Here is an 18,201-nt window from a genome sequence, read left to right on the forward strand (position 1 = left end):
TGAGACAACAAAGCGACTTTCCATAGCTAAAATTGTTGACTGTCTTGCTTCCTAAGTAATTTGCATGTTTATCTATGTTTGTGGATGTTTTTCCTGCACCCATTGCTGAAACTTGGTCCATTAAGGCTACTTAATCAGCTCCAGAATGAGTGCCAAGTAGACATTGCTGCAAGAGCTGTGCAAGGCAGAGATGCACTGCAGGGGCTTTGCAGATGTCTGCAGGGAGCTGAGCACTGTTTGTTCAGGCTGCAGAATCCATTCTCAAATGAAACACAGCTGAAGAAGCTGGGTGACACTGTATCCATAGGAATACTGAGACTGTTTTGACCCTGACTGTATAAGATTATTTTGAAGATAGCATGGGTCGAAATCATTAACTGTGCTCAAGCTGTGCTTGTAATACGCTCAAACTGAGCACATTAATTATGCTCAGAATGCAAGCAAGATGAAAGAAGGGATGCAGAGCTACTGACTAAATCTGCAGCTACAGGTCTGAATCTCTTATCAAATTCTGCCTAAGTGCCACTAGGTGCTTCAGGAATACAGTTGTCACAGCCACTTCCCAGCCCATTTGCATTCTTTGTAGATTTACCATTCACTGCTTGAGACAGTGAATATGTGTAGATGGAGCCGTACAAATACAGCACATATTTCTCTGGAAAGCTCATCATTTTGGTATTGCACTATGATATCAAGCCGAAAACCAATCAGAAAACTCAGTGCAGGATACCACTGTGAATAACACTACCAGATTTTCCACATCCTCCAGCAGGGATCAGTACAGAATCCTGTGTGCATCAATGGACAGGTGCAACATCTTTGTGTGGGCTGCAGTCTGTAAGATAGTGTCTGGAGGGCTGAGCTACCACAGTGGGGAGGAAGTGGAAGCAAGATTACATTTGCAGCTGGAGCAGAGGAGCAGGACAGCATGGGGAATAATGCTTCTTGCAGCAAATAAATAGGGAGGAGGGGGCTCAAGAAGGAACAAAAAGGCACATGGATGGCAATAGGCCATTTGGTTTAGTGAAAATGAGCACCTAGGCCATGATGTGTGGTGCATAGCTGTAACAGGGCAGCACTGCCTTCCTCTCAACATTTTCTCTTCTATTTCCTGGCTCTGCCATCAGAAGTGATGACAGGCAGGTCTAAAGCTCAGTCCCTCATGACCAACTACAGACTAAAGGAACTATTACTGCTTGTTTAAGTTGCTGCAAGCCTATTGCCTCCCAGCTTTTTGGTGTGGGCTTCTTGGGCTATGTTAGGGCTACTGCAATCCATGGAACAAGATGTGGGCCCTGCTAATCCAGCACAGCTTCTAAAGTAAGTAATTTATCTTAAATGAGGATATTGGTGAAATGTCAGTCTTAGCAAATTTGTTCCATGGAGCATGTCTTGAAATCTTGAATGCTTTTTGGGATAAACTATTTATCATTGTCTCATTTACGTGAAGCCATAGTGCCTTTCTGTGTGCTTGTATGTGTCTATTTGTTAGTATGTTAATTAGATAAATCTTGTACTCTTTGCTACTACACAAAAGTTTTCATCTGACTAAGTTTTAAGGGAGGTTTCATGCTAATAAATATGGGCTTCCTAACTCTCAACTTCACTCTAGGCAACCCAACTGAAGTAGATATCCTACATGATTCATCAGACTTATTTTTACAGGTGGGAAAGAAAAACATGAAAATTGTACAGAGCCATTAAGATGTACAATTCTCCAATTATTAATGCATTCAAGCAACATTCCCAGTTCTGTAAGTCATCAGTTTTATTTAAAAAATAGATTCCAAACATTGTTTTTGATAAGGTGCAACATATATGCTGTTTTCTACCATAATGAAAGAAAAAAAAATACAACAACGAAACAATATTCATAACTGTATTGTCATTCCAACACGGAATCCATGTGTCCTCTGTAATTCTTAAACATTCTTTTTCCGCTTCATCAAAGCATAAGAATTAAATAATTAGTGTCACTGTGACAGCCAAAGGATATGGCCAAAGCCATCCACGTCCTGCATTATAATAGTGAACCTTCTGGTACAGGTTGCTTCACGTACACATCAGAAGCTGAATATAACTGAACGCAGTTCATGCAAAACAAAGGTACAGCACTGAATTTGCATCATTCAAAGGTTTTTGCTCTCTTGTTTAGTTTGACATTATCAAAGTCCAACTGTTTGAACGTGAGGATTTCACAAGCTGCACAAACAAAGCGCTGTGCACTAATATGTATAAGTTTCAGATTCATCAGGCTATGTGACTATTATTTTGAATTGTATCAATTCAAACACTTAAGGCTGAGGTCTGTACCTCTTGGGGTCTACAGTGACTTCTGAGACGCATTTGAGAAAACAGATGGAAAATGGTAAATAATAGTGGGTTTGTTATGGGAGATTACCTAAGATTATTACATTAGAACTGTTTTTTTATTTCTTTCTTCCTTTCTTTCCTTTCTTTCCTTTCTTTCTTTCTTGAGAAAACCATGTAATTAATTTCTATTAGGAATGTTCATCATTCAGCCACTCAAGTTATATGAGCAATGAAAACTGTATCATGGAGGAAATTCAACAGGAGGTACAGCCAAATACCATCTCTGGAAGTTTTCTGATGAGCAAAGCCTCTCCTGTTTCAAAGTCTTCTTGCCTTTCTAGCCTTAACTCAGCCTTGATAATACCAAGCAGCTGAAGTTAGCTATTGCTATGCTGTTTCTGAACCCTGTTTCCCTGTCTTCTGTTTGAGTGGTGGTCGTAGAGTCAAAGCCGCAGTTCTTTCTGTTGGTGTTTCTTACAAACCATCATGATGGTTTTATGGAACTTGTTCTTAAGGCTACTCATATACAGCCCAGTAAGATGAGCTGAGAAAACATCACAGGGCTGTTCATTTTAGTGGATCAGGCCTGTGGGTATCATTGAGAATTGGCCTGTACATAGCCATGGGCTATGGGCTGAGTTTAAACAGATAGACTTGGGTTATCTATACCTAAATGAGTTTGTATTCGTGACCAGTTTAATCTTACCTGACTCAAAATCTTTCTTTCAAGAAACAATTTTTTTTCAGCATTGATGTATCCTCGTTCTTAGTAAATACTTGCTAGTGAATGCTCTTCAGAGTTAGCTCTGCTGTGGAATAAATGCTAATGGAGCATGGATTGAAATCTGCTTGGATAACACGGAAGTCTTTAAGACCTCCTTTTTTTCCTTGACATATGTGAAGCAGAGTTTGGTTTCAAATAGCAAATAAGTGAACTTATTTCTCTTGTCTTATGAGCAAAAGAGGTATTTAGCAGTGTTCAAGTGGGGAGAGTCTGCATACTTACTTCCCATATAAACATAAAAGGAGATGGAGAAAGTGTTCATCAAGCATATGTTAATGTTAGGAGCCGTAAAAGTGAAAAGTAAAACCCAGTCTTTCAGTTTTAATTGCAGAAAAAAAGTTGCCCCCAGAAGTTAGTCTATTTAGATTCTAGTAATTTGGAGCAGAACCTTACATTTGGGTTTAGTTTGGGGAAATCACTGATTTTTAAAATGAATTTTAAAATCCCTCTACAGATGATGCAATCCAGTTTTCATGAGATTTGTGGTTAACTTGGTTGCTTTTTTATGAGTTTCATTGATGATTGCTTCGTAGCAAAACAAAAGAAACAGCAACACTATGTTGCGTTTCCTATTTTCAGAAGGGTTACTCAGTCCCATGGTTTACGTTTAACAATATGCCTTTAATAATACATCATGCTGCAGATGTTCAGTTAACAAAAAGAATACACACTTCACTATTTATGGGATTTGGTCAGAGCTACATGTATTTATGTCAAGTCTGTTGCAAACACTATTGTTAAATGCTGTACTTGGCAAATTAAAACTGTCCCTTTCTTTCTCTTAAACAATTTGAGCCATACTTTATTTTATCTGAATGCAGCAGGACACCTGCCAGAAGGAAGCAGGGTCTCTGCAGATAAGAGTAGGAATTTGTAATTTTGGGCATCTAACTTAGGGTGCACCTGGCTAGTTGTCTCAATTCAGGGACACAGTGATCATGCCTTCAAGTTGGCTCAATAGTATGGCTTTTGTCTGGTTCTTCTGGCGTAATTTTCTCATCTCTGTCCTTGAAAACCTTTTGGGTGCAGTAGACTCGAGCTTCTGTTATCTGTATAATTTTAAGCAAAAATAGTAGAGGTTATAACTGCCTAAATTAATGGTTTGTTCAGAGATTTGAGCAGTCAGAAGGCCCTCCTGATGGAGATTCAGAGCATCTAAATAACCATCCACTCATTATCTTCAAGCTTACAAACCAAACGCTGGGCAGCATGGATTAGGTGTAACTGAGAGTAGAATTTGGTTGTCTATTACTGAAATCAGTAATGACTAAAGTGCTAGTGTGTTAACACAGAAAATGTTGACCCCATGTATCTCATACAGGACTAGAGCAAAGGTTTAAGAAAATGTAACATTTTTACCTGAGTGGCTTGGATGTCCCTATGTGGGGGTGTTAAATCATGTTTTCTTGCTACAAACACATAAACAATTAAAGCCTTTCTATTGTTGGCTACATCCTCAGTCCATTTGATCCCTTATCCCTTCCACAATGCAGTGGGGAGGGATTCTGCAGTCCCATGACTGGCAGATGCAGCATAAAGAACAAATATGCTACAGAATAAATGTCTGTGGTTGTTAAATTAACTAAAGCAATCTCTTGGCAGGTGCAGACAAGCGTCAAGAAAAGCCAGTGAAGGAAAGGAACTAAGAGGAGAATCAGGAATCAATGCAGAATTTCCAAATTCTGTGAAAAATGACAATTTCCCTTTACGCAAGAAGTGACAGGTGAAGTATTCAATCTCTTGTCACCAGCACTGATTAGAGCTGGATACCATTCTCCCTTTTGTGTCTTTTAAAATTCCTTCGCTTGCTTTCATGCTTTTTTCTACTGTCACAGCAAACCACATAATACTAAGTATTACAGTATCTGTACCCAAAATTGCATAGAGAAATAGGAAATCACACACACACAATGGTTGAGGTTGGGAGGGACCTCAAAGGTCACCTATTCCAATCCCCCTGCTCAAGCACATTGCACAAGATCACATCCAAGGTGGGTTTTGAATATCTTCAAAGAAAGGAGACTTCACAGCCTTTCTGAGCAAGCTGTGCCAGTGCTCCATCACCCTCACAGTAAAGAAGTTTTTCCTCATGCTTCTTAGAAATAAGTCACATTTTCACATTAATAAAGAAAAGCTGATTGACAGAAATATTGAACTGTATACTTATAAACTGTATAGGTATATAAATTGTAAAATTCAAAGGACTAAAGAGGGGAGCAGCAGCCGCTATATTTTAAAGTGAATTGAAATGTGCTCTTGCTCCTTTAATTTCACTCCTGAATTTACTTAACTTTTACAAAAATAAGTGAAGGTGACAAAATGTTGGACTTTAAAATATGACTTTCTTTTTTCCTCATGAAAATGGTATTAATCAATAGCAAATAAATAGCCATGGTTTCAGTAATAAAAACAACTGACGTTGCTCGTACACACTCTCTAGTTTGGAACACAAATCTTTGTTAACAGTTTATACAAAAACAGTGTCTGCTAGTCTTCACACCTGCCTCCTGAGTTCCTGTGAATGTTGATGCATCCCTCTCGTGCTCCTGGCTCTTTGTCTCTCAGCACCACATCACTTACACCCACCAGTGCACCAATTGAGCTGTTAGGAAACTCATTAAGAAAACACAGCTTGATGTCTGCAGCTGCTCAGAGCTTCTAAACTGCCTTCCTCATTAAATAAGTGCCATCCTGCATGCATGCCCTCTGTCAGAGACCTATTAGACCATTCCTCATTCACATTACATTTTCCTTTGAAATAAAAAGAAACATTGAACACCTCTGTGTTAATCTAGAAAGGATTCCTTTGGGATTACTTTCTTATTCCTTTAACATTCTAGTTGAACATGATGGATTCAGGGTCCTGGTTTGCCATTTGAGCCATATGTCGTAATACATCCTTTTTAGTTATGATACCCAGCAGCCTCCTAGAGAAGAAAAGGAAAGGAAAGGTCAACGATCATCTCATATATCATCCATGTTTTCCTATTCAGCTGCAGAGACATTTTGTTAGTGCTGTCCATACTCTCCATTTTCCAATGATTATCTTTTATAAAAAAACATTCATACTTCATGTATTTTTGCTACCTCAACTGTGATTGTTAACTAAAATATCTCCTTTTGTTGGAAAGCATGATTCAGTGAGGAGCTACAATGACTGGCGCTTCATATGACAAAGTAATGTATTTCCTTGCATCAGCAGCACAAAACCAAGACACCAGTGACCTATGTAGGACATACATGGAGTTTATAGTACATAAACTATACTAAAGTATGGACTTTATGAAATTCTCACTGTATGACATCATAATGACTTTAAATTTGCTTGATAATTTCTCGTTTATGTGACCTTAATGAACTGTAAGAAATACGAGGCCTATTGAGTATCTGACCCCAAGTGTAAAAAATTTCCTAACACTCAATGTTCCAGGGTTTTTATTTTCAATCCTTGAAGGCAATGAGGCACTGAATTTTGAAACTGTCATTGATAGAATTATTCCACATTTAGTCTGATGAAAGCCCTAGAAATCGAGATCAAAATTTCCAAATCTGAGTGCCTCAAATCAAGACCTAATTAATGGTCCTCATATTTTTATTGTTGAGCACAATGCGTTGACAGATTATATGCCATATATTTAAATAACAGGAAATGTTTTTGCAGAAGATTCGATTTTAATCTTCCACATTTGAAATCAATAGCTCTCTTTTTGCAATCTTGCCATAAAGTTTCTTCTTATCACCCGATCATGTGCTGAACAGTGCTCCTACAGTAACTGAAATCCCACTGGATCCATGGGATGTTTTTTTTAGTGCACACTGTACAGCTTTTTATTCTTCTAATTTCATGTTTGCTCACGCTTCTTCAGTAGTTTTCATGATCTTTTATTTCTTCATAAGCATCTAATCTGGCTGGATGTCTGAGAAAAGACACATCATTTGCAAACAATACTACTTGCCGGATTTGCCTTTGTTGAATATGAAACTATAGTGGGAGTCAAAACAACTTCCCATGTATTTGTCTATCTTTACCCTATCTAAAGGACAATACACAAAGGATTTGGGAGAATGGTGTGAACACCTGCTAAAGGCCATTTTGGTTGTGAGTCTGATTTTTTTTCTTCCCTGGAGGGATACCAGATGAACTTCTCTTAGTTTTTGCATCCACAGAATAGAATAAAATCATTCATCTGAGTGTCTCAGAGGTGCTGATGAATTAGTTATTGTCTATAGTCGGCTTTAAATGGGAAAAGGAGTGTTTTTATTAATGCTAATGAAAATCTCCTGAGATTCTTGAAGCATCCAGTTTCTACTCACCCACTGCGAGTGACAAGACACTGTCGGAGTCCAAGTTTCCGGAAGATATCTACCACAGTCTCCATCGGTGTGTGGTCAGTGACAGTGAAAGGGCTCAGGTTGAGAATACGCCGCAGCTTCAGAGGATGGGGACTGTTGGGTGGCAGTTCTGGAGGATCTTCAGTGAAATACACAATGGAGTTGCTCACCACCCCATCTTGACGCTGTCGTGCATTCTCTGTGCAACAGGAAGATAGAGGGAGAGGGTGAGTCAGGCTTGAAAACAGGCTTAATTACAAGAACAAAAAATATATCCCTCTTTGGAAAGCAGTGGTAGGAGCAGACTTCTGTCTTAAATGTTCTGAGGTACTGGGAGTTGAAGTCAAGGAAAAAACTCGAATTTCCTTGAGATATTGTTTCCTTGATATATCTGAAGCAAATGATATTTTTAGACATATATACTTCTTGTTTGAGATAATACTTTCCTAAATAAAAATGTGGCTCATTACATTCATTAATATCACTAATCCAATCTCTGTCAAATTCAGAAGATGATATATAGTTTTCTCCATTGTGAGAATCACAACAGAAACTTCTATTGCATGCCTGAAGGAGAGGAATTCCAGTCATTTTGGAGCTGTAAACTTGCTACCCGATTTCTGAGTGGAGCTGAGAAAATCTGGGTGTTGTAAAAAAGCAGCAAAAGACTCATTCACATCCCAGTGACCTAGGAGATGTATGTGTGTTATTCTGTACCGGCACAACTCTGGGATCCAGGGTGAACTATGTAGTTTTGCACTTAATTCCTCAAGTAGAGTTTATATACCCGAATTTTAAAAGGGCAGAAAAAACAAGCCTCCTGCTTAATGGAAAATAGCATAAGAAGGAAATCAGTCTGATACATTTTTTTCAACAAGTATTTGAACCTTTTCAAAAAGTCAAAAGCTTCAATACGTACTCTGATCAAACTATGAACTTTACACTACATTAGGAATTTACATGATCAATATGAACCTTGTGCTTTACAGTATGACTTTACAAGAATTCTTAGCACTGAAGTGACTTATTTTCTTGGTAGTGTTTACCTTATTTTTATTCATCATTACAGGTTACAATATTTGAGATGGATTTCCAAAGAATAAGCAACTTCTCTCTCCTCAGAACTAGTGTATCTTGTATTTGGCTCAGAGGGTTAAAGTTTTCTTCTTTTCCTCTTTTTTTTTTTTCTTCTCTGTAGAAATTCTTGGAAATGGTAGGAATTATTATCTTTGATTAATAGAAGTTGCTTCTGTTCTTGAGAGGTACAGCAAATCAGACATACTCAAAGCATATGTATATATTCTTGGAGGTCATTTCCATCAATCAAAGTGCAGAAATCTGCTTCTGTGACTTGTAATGTGTAGACAGTAATGGTTTCCAACATGTTCCAGCTGCATTTTTTTCCTTTTAACGATCTTTGTCTTGTAATATTTCTGCAACTGGAGCAGTTTTGGCTCAACCCTAATATCACTATATTATATGATTCTCAACCTTCTCACCCCACATATTACAAGCCTTATTGCAATTTATAGGAATGATGCTAACTTTGTCTCATCTTGTTTTGATTCATACATCTAATTTCAAGTGTGAACATGCTGCATAGTTCTTTGATATATGATCTGTGGTAAGAGGTAACATTAATCAAAATTAACTCCCACCTTTTGATAAAAACCCTTGACAGCTAGGTATTTCCTTCCTGAACATGCACCCAAAACAACAGGCACAAGTACTTTAGTTACCACTTTGCTGTTCCCAAGGCAGCAATGACTCTGGACAACAGTGATTAACCAAAGCCATGACTTCACTCCTGAAAGATAAACATCTCTCTAGAGAAATTTGAATGATATAGTACTTTTGAGCAAATTCAGTGGTATCATAAAAATGGTGGACTTTGTGTGCAGTCTCACTGGTTGGAGAATTTAGATTAAAGGTGAAACAGATGAACAGACAATTTTTGCAATCAGTGGGTAAGAAAAACAGATACAGATTAGCAAAAGGAGCAAGACAAATGGATGATAATGACTTTATAAAGTAATCTGTGCAGAAGGCTTTTGTCTTAGAGTGTGGATTAATTCTCCCAAATGTGAAATGGCCTCTCAAATTCAGGAGTTTGCAGCCTATGTGAACTATGTTGCTCTTCCAACTCCGCACTGGGGCAGGCACATTATAGAGGCCACCTGGCTTGTGTCCAAGACTCAGTCTTTTGTACAGAAGCTGGCCAAATGTAAAAAGAGTTTTACGGAGTCAAGTACTGTAAAGAAGTCATCTGAGGTGGACACGTATATTCTCAGAGTGTGACTGACGACTTAAGTTCGCCTGACTTACCTACCTGCTCAACAAGGAGGTACAGAGGGATGCAATCCTCCTGGAAGTGCTTTGGAGCAATGAGAAGAGGTATTGCTATTCACTTTACAAGGACCAGCACTAAGCATTCTAGAGATTGCTTAGTGCTCCACAGTTGTAAGGAAGAAATGGTGCGGAAGTAGATCATGAGGCAGAGAGCTGTATGTGAGCCAGGATTTTATGCAGGATTCAATAGTTATCGCCTTCATCTAAGAGATCAGTTGTGTGAGGGAATCGAAGTACTTCTCCAGTGTATTCCCTCAGCCACCACACTGCAGATGCACAATTTGTCAAGCAAGAGAAAGCTGAGGCTTCTTAGTTGAAGTGCATTTATCTCTATATATGTGACATGTCATTGTATGGTGGCTAGTTCAAACTGAGGATGCATTCTGAGTGGCATAATGTTGTGAAGGAAGACATATAGTTGTGAGCCTGACTGCTTTTCAGACACTTCCACTTAACAGAAAATTGTGAATAACACAGTTAACATCCCACGTTACCAAAATCAAATTTACACGTATACTGATACTCTCTACTCACTTATTGCAAGAATGAGCTCTCGTCTTTGTGCAAATCCAATAAGTCTCTCCGAGTCTTTTGAGACCACAACTGGGAAGCCATTGTAGTCAGTCTCCTTAATTAATGTCTCAACATCCTCCACAGTCATGCTGTCCTGTGTCAGAACAGAAAGAGGAGCTTCACCACGTCTTGGTCTCATGACGTCTGTTGCCAGAGTTCGGTGGGTGAATTCATCCTTCACATCTAGAAACGGGTAACCGTTGAGATGGATGTGAGCTTCATAGATCCCTTCTTTCCCAAAGGCATCTGCCACCCACTTGCTTGTGACAGCTGCAGCCATAAGAGGTACAATATACTCCAAGCCTCCAGTTAGCTCAAACATAATCACCACCAAAGAGACCGTCATTCGAGTAACACCACCTGGCAACAAAGAAAGCAGTCACTCAGTTCTCCATAAGTATACCTACTAAGCAACTCATTTATTTTTTTGCATCTTGCAGTTTAAAAGTTACAAAATTATTCATGCTGAATACTTTGCCCGCATACTTTGTGAAGTATTTGGGGGCTTATTTAACTGAAGAAAGATATTTTTCATCTGCTGCAATTTTCATCAAAAAGATGGAGCAAAGTTGCTCAAGCCAAAGATGTAAACTTTGAAAAACAAAGAATTTATGCAACAAGACTGAGCTATCAATCCAGAAGGCATGCAAAAACTTCAGCTCTGCTGGATACTTGGGAAACTAACACTGAATCCTTCTGTTGACTTTCTAAAATAACTCCAAGAATTAGCAAAGTTCCATGGCTAAGACAGGCAGTATTACAGCTCTGGGAGCTTTGACAGCTGGCCTTCACATTGGGTTACCTATAGCATTCATACTGAAAAGAAATCTAAGCATTACCTTCAAGTGTGTCACAGTTACAAAATTTGAGGTATGGACAGTTTAGGGCCTCTGCAAGCTACATTACATTAGTTTAATACACAGTTTGAACTGAGACAACTTGGTTTCAGCCCATTTAGGCATGCAGCTCTACATGCCTGAGTATAGTTATAGTTATATTTTTCAATTCAGTCTTTTCATTTTATAAGCAAACTTCTTACTCTTTCAGTTTACATTAAAGGATAAATATAATCATATATCTGCAGACAAGTGTGTATGTATTACTGAATTATTAGGTAACATTTCTTTGCCTCTGTTCAAAAGGTAAACGTAATAAATCCGCTATTTTTAGTCCTCACAATGCAACATCATTTTGGATGAGAGGAATCAGCAAACAGGTCATTTAACAATGTTTTTATTCTACAACATACACGAAAATTAAGTTTTTGATTATTTAACACGACAATCTGGATATAACTTTCGTCTCAGGAATGTCTTAATGACCGAGTCTGAGAAGTTGAGAGGAGATACCACTCTAAGGATCATTTAATACTTCCTTTGTTTCTTACAGCCTTTCCCTAAGCAAGACAGAACATTGGCCTTAAGAACAAGTGCTGACCATGCCATTGTGTGTTTCAACATACTGCTAAAAGCACTGCACCTTGATTTGAACTTTTTAAAGAGGAAGTGACTGTTGGCCAGAGGATCAACTGGAATACCACAGCAAAATTCGTGTTATTTATTTTGTGAACATTAAGATCATTTATGGATAAGAGAAAGTGCTTTCTGCTTGCTGAGACTAAGATTCATCCTAGCTGTTGTTACATGTCTGCATTATAGCAGTCATCCAGATTGCTTTTATAGCCTCTGGAGAGAACAGTCACCATCAAGGATAAATTTGCCTGATGTCTTTTGCCAGATGAGACTGAACTTTGCAGTATTTCATTTTTAATGTATGGACTGTGAAGGGTATCAATGCATCTCAGGTGTCAGTGTCTACATTACAGACTGTAAATTTAGACAAGCAAATCCCACCTTCAGTTCCCCAGTAAATGATCACACAAACAATCCTATTTCTTTAACAGTACACTCTGAAACTGAAATGTCTCCAGCTCTTCCCTGAGTGTATCTTTCCCACTGTTATTTCATCATCTTATGATTCTATCAATGATGATAACAAAAGGAGGTAAAACATGCACATACTGAAAGAGAAAGTCATGATAGGACAAAAATGCATTCAGATGGTATTCTTCAACATTCCTGTTAAATTTATGACTAGAAATTTAATATGCGAGGTATGGTTCAGTGACCTAGCGTTACTAGTTAACAGGTCATTCCTGTAAAATCCAACGAATCCTAGCAATTTGATGTAATCAGATGTTGGCCTACAGCCAAAGTGAAAACAAAAAGATAACTCAGTTGATCAGATTTTGACACACAGCCATAATAATACCCCAAGTTTTTACTTCTATGTAGCTTAAGATTTGGCCAGACCTGAGAATTTTATTCCCCTCACTGGAGAGGGAACACAACCTAAACAAGAAGTAGCTTTACTCCAGCTACAGTGGATTTCATTATATCTACGGGAAAAAGCAAGCAACCAGCATAAATTACCACCATCACTCCTCCTTGGAAATCCGTAGCCTAACTTTTTTATTTTCCTCATTTGTGCACTATTGGTAGATCACAAAGAGTAGGCACTGGTGACTGCAAGTCTCTCTTGTTGACTTGTCTACATGTGTAGAGAACTCTTGTTGCCTTCTCTCTTGTAAACCACTGGGGAGACTCTTTGAAGAAGCTTCCCATGCTTCAGCCCGTCACATTATTCCATTCAGAAACACCAGCATGAAACCTAACACAGACACAATACCCACTTAAGCAATTTGTAGGTTCCCAAGTAGTGGTGTTACCCATGAGCAATGATCAGCATGTACTGTACCCAAGCAAGCAGCCGCTCCCACCATAGCATAAAGTCCTGGCGTGACGCAGTCTGCCCCAGGTCTGCACCAGTTCCTGAAGATGATCCAGTCATGATGGTGATAGGCCAACTGCTCCACTCCAATTCCAACCATCCTGCCAGCCATGGCTCCAACAGCCATACTGGGAATGAAAAGGCCTGAAGGAATCTTGAATAAAATACAGAAGCATGAGAGCACCGGCAAAAAAATGATCAGTAATGAAATTATACGTCAAGCAATTAATTATTTATTCTTGGCAATAAGAAAACCCATTTCCATTATTAAAAGCTAGATCAGGTCATAGTTTTTTTGGCAGCTTATAGTGATGTTCCTTATGTTTTCCCATAGGTTTATACAGTGACTTTGCATGGCTGCATGAATATATTAATAGCTTTATATAATTCAAAGGCATTTTAGAAGCCATTTGGAACTCTTCCTGCAGCATCACACTGAATTTGACAGTTAAATGGTGGTTTTGAGTCATAGTCTGATTTTAAAGTAAAGATATTCCTGGTTTTTCATTTATTGCTTCCTCATCAGGAGCTACCGATGGCTGTGTCAAGGGCTCAAGAATAAGCTTAACTGAAAATCATGTCTTGAGTTCAGTCTCTATCACGTGAAGTATTTTACAGCTTTGTTACTAGTCCTTCAGGCTAAATCAAACCAGATTTTAAATTAAATGTCAAACAGAATAAAAATTTAAGGATAGGAGGCCGAGTGCTCAGAAGCAGATATTTCTTCAACTCAGATTGCTATGTATTTTCCTGGAAGATTTATGAATCATTTCCTTTTTGTCTGCTAAACATCAAAGTCACAGATCACTAAAAAAAAACAGTATTGAAACCAAACCAAACAAACAAACAAAAAAAAGCAAACACACAAACTACCACAAAAACAACAGGCCATTTTTCTTCATCTGAGTGAACTTTTTCTCAGATGTCAAATTGGAGACAAATTTCCTGGTGGAGAAGGCAACACAGAATGATTGCAAAGAGCCCACAAGCATCAAGTTTGAGGTTTTTAAAGAAAGATTTTTCTATGATGTTTTTACATAATTCTGAAATTATACCTTGAGCTTCTTAGAGAGCTAAACTAACAATCTTTGTCCAGATGCTGGAGCTATCTCATCCCCAATGTACTGTTAGTTTTCCTGATACAGTCAAATTGAGCCTTCTAAATTTGCTGGATATGGCAATTTTATCTGTTCTTTTTCAGAAGAGTTGAAACTATCAGTTGCTACTAACAATTTTTAAATATATCAAAATTAAGAATTACATGCCAAACAAAGAGCCAAAATCAGAAGCTTTAGATAATAACCAAGTTTAGCAAAAACTGGCTACCAGCACCAGCACAAATCACAGTCTGTAGTGAAGGGCATCTCTTTTCAAGTCCTTCCCCTGTATCCTCTTTGGATATCTTTAATATCCAAGCACTCCTAAACTCTCACTCATTCTCCCTGCTCGAGAAATCAGCTGGACTTAGCCACCCATTCTGACTGACCTGAGCCCCACTCAGTTCTTGTCATCAATGGGGGCCCAACTGGAGAAAACATGAAAGAAATACAAAATTCAAAAAAAAAATTTTTTTTTTTTTTGAAACTGGCCTTCTAGAGCATAGTTTTCCAGTTATTCTGAGTTTTCTCAGAATAACTTCGTATCATCTGCTGCAGTCAGATCTGGAGTTACATGCTCAGATAACGGGAGATGTAGACAGACAGATACGTTTTTATATAGGCTCCAGCACTCAGATATGCAGAACTGTCCACAATCGGCTTTGTATGTACTGAAAGCTTGGATAAATTGTTCTTGAATCCTTCATCACCCATTTATGGGGAGCAGAAGGATTGGAAGAAAAAGCTGTGAGTCTAGAATAATCAAATTATATATCCATCAGTCCTCCCACTCTCTCTTTTTTCCAGGCTAACGTGCTTAAAGAGATTCAAAGACAGAAGTTTTCACCTACTTTTAAATCTTAGTTAAGTTTTAAACGTGTAAATCTGTAAACTGAGAATTATTACTTCCCTGAGCATAGTTAGCTTGAGGCACATTAAGACATTAATCCAACAACACAAACAACAATGTAAACAGTCCGTATTTCTGACAGAGCTGAAAGACAGCTGCAGTGGAAATCATGCTGAATTTGCTCCTTTGCAGCAGTCAATTTAAATACTCTTCCAGATATCTTTTTCACTTAATAAAACTGGAGTTAACTAAAAGGTGCAGAAATGCAGGACTTGTCACTTTGCTGCAATTGTGCCCTGCAGAGAAAGGTTTTGGCAGGCCAGTGGAGCACTAGGCATCACAGTGGCCCACACATGGCTGAAGGTAAGTCAGAGGCACCCAAACCATGTGATACAGACTTGAACTGCTGACTGCAACCCATTTGTGCCTTGGGACATATGGACAGCATCATTCAGCACACTACATGAGAAGTGCCACAGTGAGCTCTTCACCAGTCCCCAGTTTACCTTCATGCCGAAAGTGAATATTGTGATGACAATTTTAAACACCAGAGCCAAGGCGAGCTGCCACATGGCAGTGTAGACTCCAGGGCCAGCAGGTCTGTCAGGAATGTCATCCACTGGCCGGGTCATGTTTGGGTCATTGATGTAGTCGCAGAGCTGGGAGGACTCCAGAGCACCGCAGTCATTGAAGAGCTCTGAGATCAGCTCACTGGTGCTCCTCCGGGTGTACGGGTTGGGGTAGGCGATGATGGCAGTGATGGCTGTTATCACAATAACTTCCAGGACCGGGTATTTCCCAAGCCTGGTGGTTTTTCGCCTCCTACACCAGGCAATGTTGCAGCGGATAAAGAGGGTCCCCCAGAGGCCACCGAAGACGCCAAGAAGAATGAAGGGGAAGAGCTCAGCCATGTACCAGGGGGTATGGTACTCCACGTAGAAAAGGACCAGTCGGCTATTTCCAAAAGGATTGATGGACCTCAGTGTGAAGGCAGCCACAAGAGCAGCGAAAAATGACCTCCAGAGGGTTTTCAGGGGAAAGTAATAGCTGACCTAAAATCAGAGACAAGCAAACTTCATTGAGTGTGTCAGAGGTTGCTGGCTTTAGATATTCATCGGAGTACAGTAGGCTGCTGTAGTTTGTTCCTTCTGTGACTTTGCATCTGACTGTACTAGGAACACCAGATCTTATGGCAGCCAGAACATGTTCACAAAGGTATTAGAAAGGGCGTTTTGAGGTTTGGATGTGGAGCAGCAATCGATGAAAAATCAATAAATCTAAATTTAAAGAAAGTAAAACAGATGCTTCATAGGTCTGCCCATGCAACAGTTACCTTAAAGCCATAGAAAGCTCAGCACAATGACACATTTACAGACTGAATCACATTTTTCCAGAAAGACAGTGGCCTTCTTTTATTTGAATTATGCTAAAATACCTGGCTAAATTTCATTACTAACAATCAAAGTTTATTTTTGCTTTACAAGAAGAATAACCATATAAATATTTGAAAAATAAAATGAATCTTAGAAAAAGGCATCAAAAGAAGATATGTATTTATTGAAACAAATTAATTGCCAGCTCTCACCTCTTCCAGGCTAAAAAGTACACCTCCAATTGGAGCCCCAAAGGCAACAGAAACTCCTGCAGCTGCTGCAGCTGAAAGAACCTACAAAACAAACATTAATGTACAAAGCGTGAGTCCTTTGAAACACTGAGTATCTGGAAAGGGAAATAAAGGATGATTTGAGCCAACCTCACCTCTCTTCTTTTTCCTTCGTTCTTGCTGTACTTTGAGAAAAGGCTGCTGAAGAAGTTTCCGCAGCAACAGGCCACGTGGACTAAGGGCCCTTCTTTCCCAAGACTGAGGCCTGAAGATACCACCAGAACCAAGGTGACTGTTTTAATCAAAAGTGTCCACTTTCCCAGGTAGCCCCTAATAATGAACCCACTCAAGATGGTTTTTATCTGGAAAGCAGGAAGAACATGTTGAAGAGCTGAAGAAACCTTTTCTACTCTGAATTTGCAAATTGAGTTAAAACCTCAGCGGAGTTAAAAATCACAGATTGCTTGGGAAGAGACAGTGATGGAGGGAAAGAAGTCCTAGGTAGGGCAGCTATCCCACAGTGTACCTGAACAGGGGGGAAGAGTTACTGTTATTATGGGTGTTCCCCTGAGTTGGTAAGGAGTCTCATACAGATCAATAGAAACATGAAACTCTTACATATCTTCTTGGCTTACAGGATCAGAGTTAAACTCGACTGAACTATAACAAAGTAGAGAAAAAAAGCAAATAAACAATCACAAGCCATTTCCAATTAAAACAAGAAATAAAATGTTCTAAATATTTGGAATGGCCGTGACGTAAAAGCATACAAGTATTATGAAATTAGAAGGCCCAAAAGATCTTATTTTTACACATTTTCTCTTAATTTGGCACGTGAGTGGCTAGGACAGAGCACAGTGCACATGCATTAAACAGAGACTGCACGGGGATTTAAGTTTGGAAACCAGCCCTGGAAACAGACTAGAGTTGAGTGTCACTGTCACGTGTTTCCCCACACAGAAACAATGACAGTGGGGATTGGAAAGCCATGTCCACTTTTAGCAGCAGTCCACTTTTAGCACTTCTCCCACTTTAGCAGTGGGAACAAGAATGAGGAGTTGTATTGTCATTGCAAGTCAAATCTCTACTTTATGGACTACGGTTTTAAAAAAGTAATTAAGACTGAGCGTGTTTAAATAAGTCGTTTTGGTGGATTCATCTTAACAGGAAATACAGTTGAAAGCATTTCTTGCAATCAAATATAGGTATCAAGTAAAACTGATTTTGAATGGTTCTGAAATTTATTTTCTATAAACCAGATTTAATTATGAAAACTTTATAAAACTACTTAGAGATGTATCAAATACATTACAAACATGTGACTACTTTGAAACATGGAAATATTTTAAATGTTTCAAATTATTTGCAGGAATTTTTTCCTTATTGGCTATGGGATATTTTCCTGCTTCTTCTACGGATAAAGAACTAGCCTAGTCTAGTATTAGATATGGAGCAGGGGTTTGGAGCATGATGATCCTTGAGGTCCCTTCCAACACAAGCCATTCTATGA

General features: G+C 38.8%; 1 protein-coding gene across 3 annotated transcripts in view; it reads right to left on the reverse strand.

Annotated features, from left to right (window-relative positions):
• Positions 1-1,743: 1,743 nt before the first annotated feature.
• The window catches only part of CLCN4 (chloride voltage-gated channel 4), a 40,630-nt gene continuing 24,172 nt past the window's right edge, over positions 1,744-18,201 (reverse strand). For all 3 annotated transcript variants that reach the window (XM_052664941.1, XM_052664944.1, XM_052664942.1), the window contains exons 6-12: positions 16,847-17,053; positions 16,674-16,754; positions 15,595-16,140; positions 13,109-13,295; positions 10,313-10,711; positions 7,412-7,628; positions 1,744-6,024 (exon numbers count right to left, since the gene is read on the reverse strand). In XM_052664941.1, the coding sequence (XP_052520901.1) occupies positions 5,934-6,024; positions 7,412-7,628; positions 10,313-10,711; positions 13,109-13,295; positions 15,595-16,140; positions 16,674-16,754; positions 16,847-17,053 (1,728 nt within the window). In that variant the 3' untranslated portion in view covers positions 1,744-5,933. The remainder of the gene's footprint in view (positions 6,025-7,411; positions 7,629-10,312; positions 10,712-13,108; positions 13,296-15,594; positions 16,141-16,673; positions 16,755-16,846; positions 17,054-18,201) is intronic.

Source organism: Tympanuchus pallidicinctus, unplaced genomic scaffold, assembly GCF_026119805.1.
Source record: "Tympanuchus pallidicinctus isolate F22 unplaced genomic scaffold, pur_lepc_1.0 scaffold6, whole genome shotgun sequence".
In the NCBI taxonomy this organism is placed as follows: Eukaryota; Metazoa; Chordata; class Aves; order Galliformes; family Phasianidae; genus Tympanuchus; species Tympanuchus pallidicinctus.